A 1,973-nucleotide genomic window follows, 5' to 3' on the forward strand; every position below is an offset into this window, starting at 1 on the left:
AGCTGATTTTGGCTTAGCAATATTTTTCTCTCAAATCTTCATATAAATATATATTAAACCCAACAAATGTCAAGGCAATTTAAGCAGATCCATACTATATGTCATGGTAAATTTTCCTTCCTCTATCTAATTGCAAGTAAATGTTCATGTTTTGTGGTACAATTAAGTGCGAGAGTTGTAGTCTTCCCACATTCTTCGAGCTATTTCATCTCAAAATTTTTTCCAATCATCTCTATCTCATTGACTCATCCCATAAGTCTCAAGAATTGGCACATTTATTGAAGCATGACCATCATCATCTTCTAATTCCACTTCGGGTGGAACATCGCCCTCCACCGTAATAAAATTGTGTAGTATGGTGCATGCTAATACAATCCTTGTTTGGGTTGTCATATTATAGGATGTCGCATGCTTCAGGATAGGAAACCATTGCTTCAAAATACCAAATGTACGCTCTATTACATTCCTAAGAGAGGAGTGTCGGTGGTTATATAACTCTTTAGCATTGTTGATCGGGTTTGCTCTACAAAACTCTTTTAGGTGGTAACGAGTACAATGATATGGAGCAAGAAACCTAGGTACATTTGGGTATCTAGCATCAACTAAATAAAATTTCCCTATAGAAATATAAAAACCGTTATAGTCAAAATATATCATAGAAGTTTAGATATCATAGAATCATATCAAATATGAATTAATATACCAGGAGGAACCACAAGTGGATCCGCTCTAGAGAGAGCTGAAGCAAGCACTCGACTATCTGCAGCAGACCCTTCCCAACTAGCAAGGATGTATTGAAACTTATGGTCAAACAAAAAAACACCTAAAACATTTTGTGACAAGTTTCCTTTTCTATCATGATATTTTTCTTGGTTTTCCACTTCAATGGTAACTGGCACATGGGTTCCATCAAGTGCACCAGTACAATCCTATAAAAATAAATGGTATTATCATATACATATTAAAATTATTGATTCTATAGCAAAGAAATACATGCCATTACAATGTTTACCTTGAAGAAAGGATCAAAATGATCCTTCTTAGCAATTACCATAGGAGTGGTTGGAGCAGGGGGTAACAGATAGTCTTTATGTAATGCTAAGATAGCCTTCAAGACCTTGTGGAAGTATCGAATCACTGTCTCTCCCAAGTGACCAAAGTTATGGCCAATCTTACGATTCCTTAAATTGTGGCCAAGTGTATGCAAGAACATCACAAGTTGTTCTTCTAATGTTATGTTTACTGTATCTTGAATGCTCCCTTTTTCTCTTAGGATTTCAGCCAATTGAAAGAAGGCTGCTCTAGACATGCATATTTGGTCATGGCAATCTGTGTGATTAGAATGGATAATATGCTTATAAAAAGGACATGCAACTCTTCTTCACTTATGCCCTTGTCTTCTACCTTCTTCGTGAGATGCCACTATGTACACAGCAAGGGTTGCAAGCAAAACAAAAAGCAAGCGCATGAGCTTCAACCTTCTAACAATGACTCCTTGAACTTGAACACCATCTTCAACATCATCATTAGGATCCATTAAATACCTAAAACCACAATATGCAATGCATATTTCAGAAATATACAACACAAACAGAGAAAGATAATGACAGTACCGAAGCATAGCTCCTTCTCCAAACATCCAACATCCACTATAACTTATTCTAAGATAGAAGGCAAAACTATGCATTTATGAAGCTACATGATCAAATAGAATGATAAACAAGATAAAATGATGCAATTCAACTAGAATGATGATCTTTCAATGCAAGTCTCATAGTAGAGTAATCTCCTGACTAAAAAATGTTGTATACTAATGATTTGATCTTGATGTGGATGTATAGATTCTCAAGGCTTTAAAGAGTTGTATATAATATGATTCAAAACATTGATGAAAAAAATCTAAACACAATTTGTTCCATAATCCATAAGCTTTCACTCTAAGTACCGTTATATATAAAATTACTATTCATACC

The 1,973-nt window shown here is 34.9% G+C and overlaps 1 protein-coding gene across 1 annotated transcript; it reads right to left on the reverse strand.

Moving 5' to 3' along the window:
* Positions 1 to 683: 683 nt before the first annotated feature.
* Positions 684 to 1,537, reverse strand: LOC149534839 (uncharacterized). Its single transcript, XM_089806078.1, has 3 exons — positions 1,405 to 1,537; positions 1,013 to 1,296; positions 684 to 929 (listed from the first exon to the last, which is right to left on the reverse strand). The coding sequence occupies exons 1-3, from the start codon at positions 1,535 to 1,537 to the stop codon at positions 684 to 686; spliced, it is 663 nt and encodes a 220-aa protein (XP_089662204.1).
* Between the last annotated feature and the right edge of the window lie 436 nt (positions 1,538 to 1,973).

Source organism: Cupressus sempervirens, chromosome 10 (genome assembly GCF_028749045.1).
Source record: "Cupressus sempervirens isolate cs-2001-9-10 chromosome 10, ASM2874904v1, whole genome shotgun sequence".
NCBI lineage: Eukaryota > Viridiplantae > Streptophyta > Pinopsida > Cupressales > Cupressaceae > Cupressus > Cupressus sempervirens.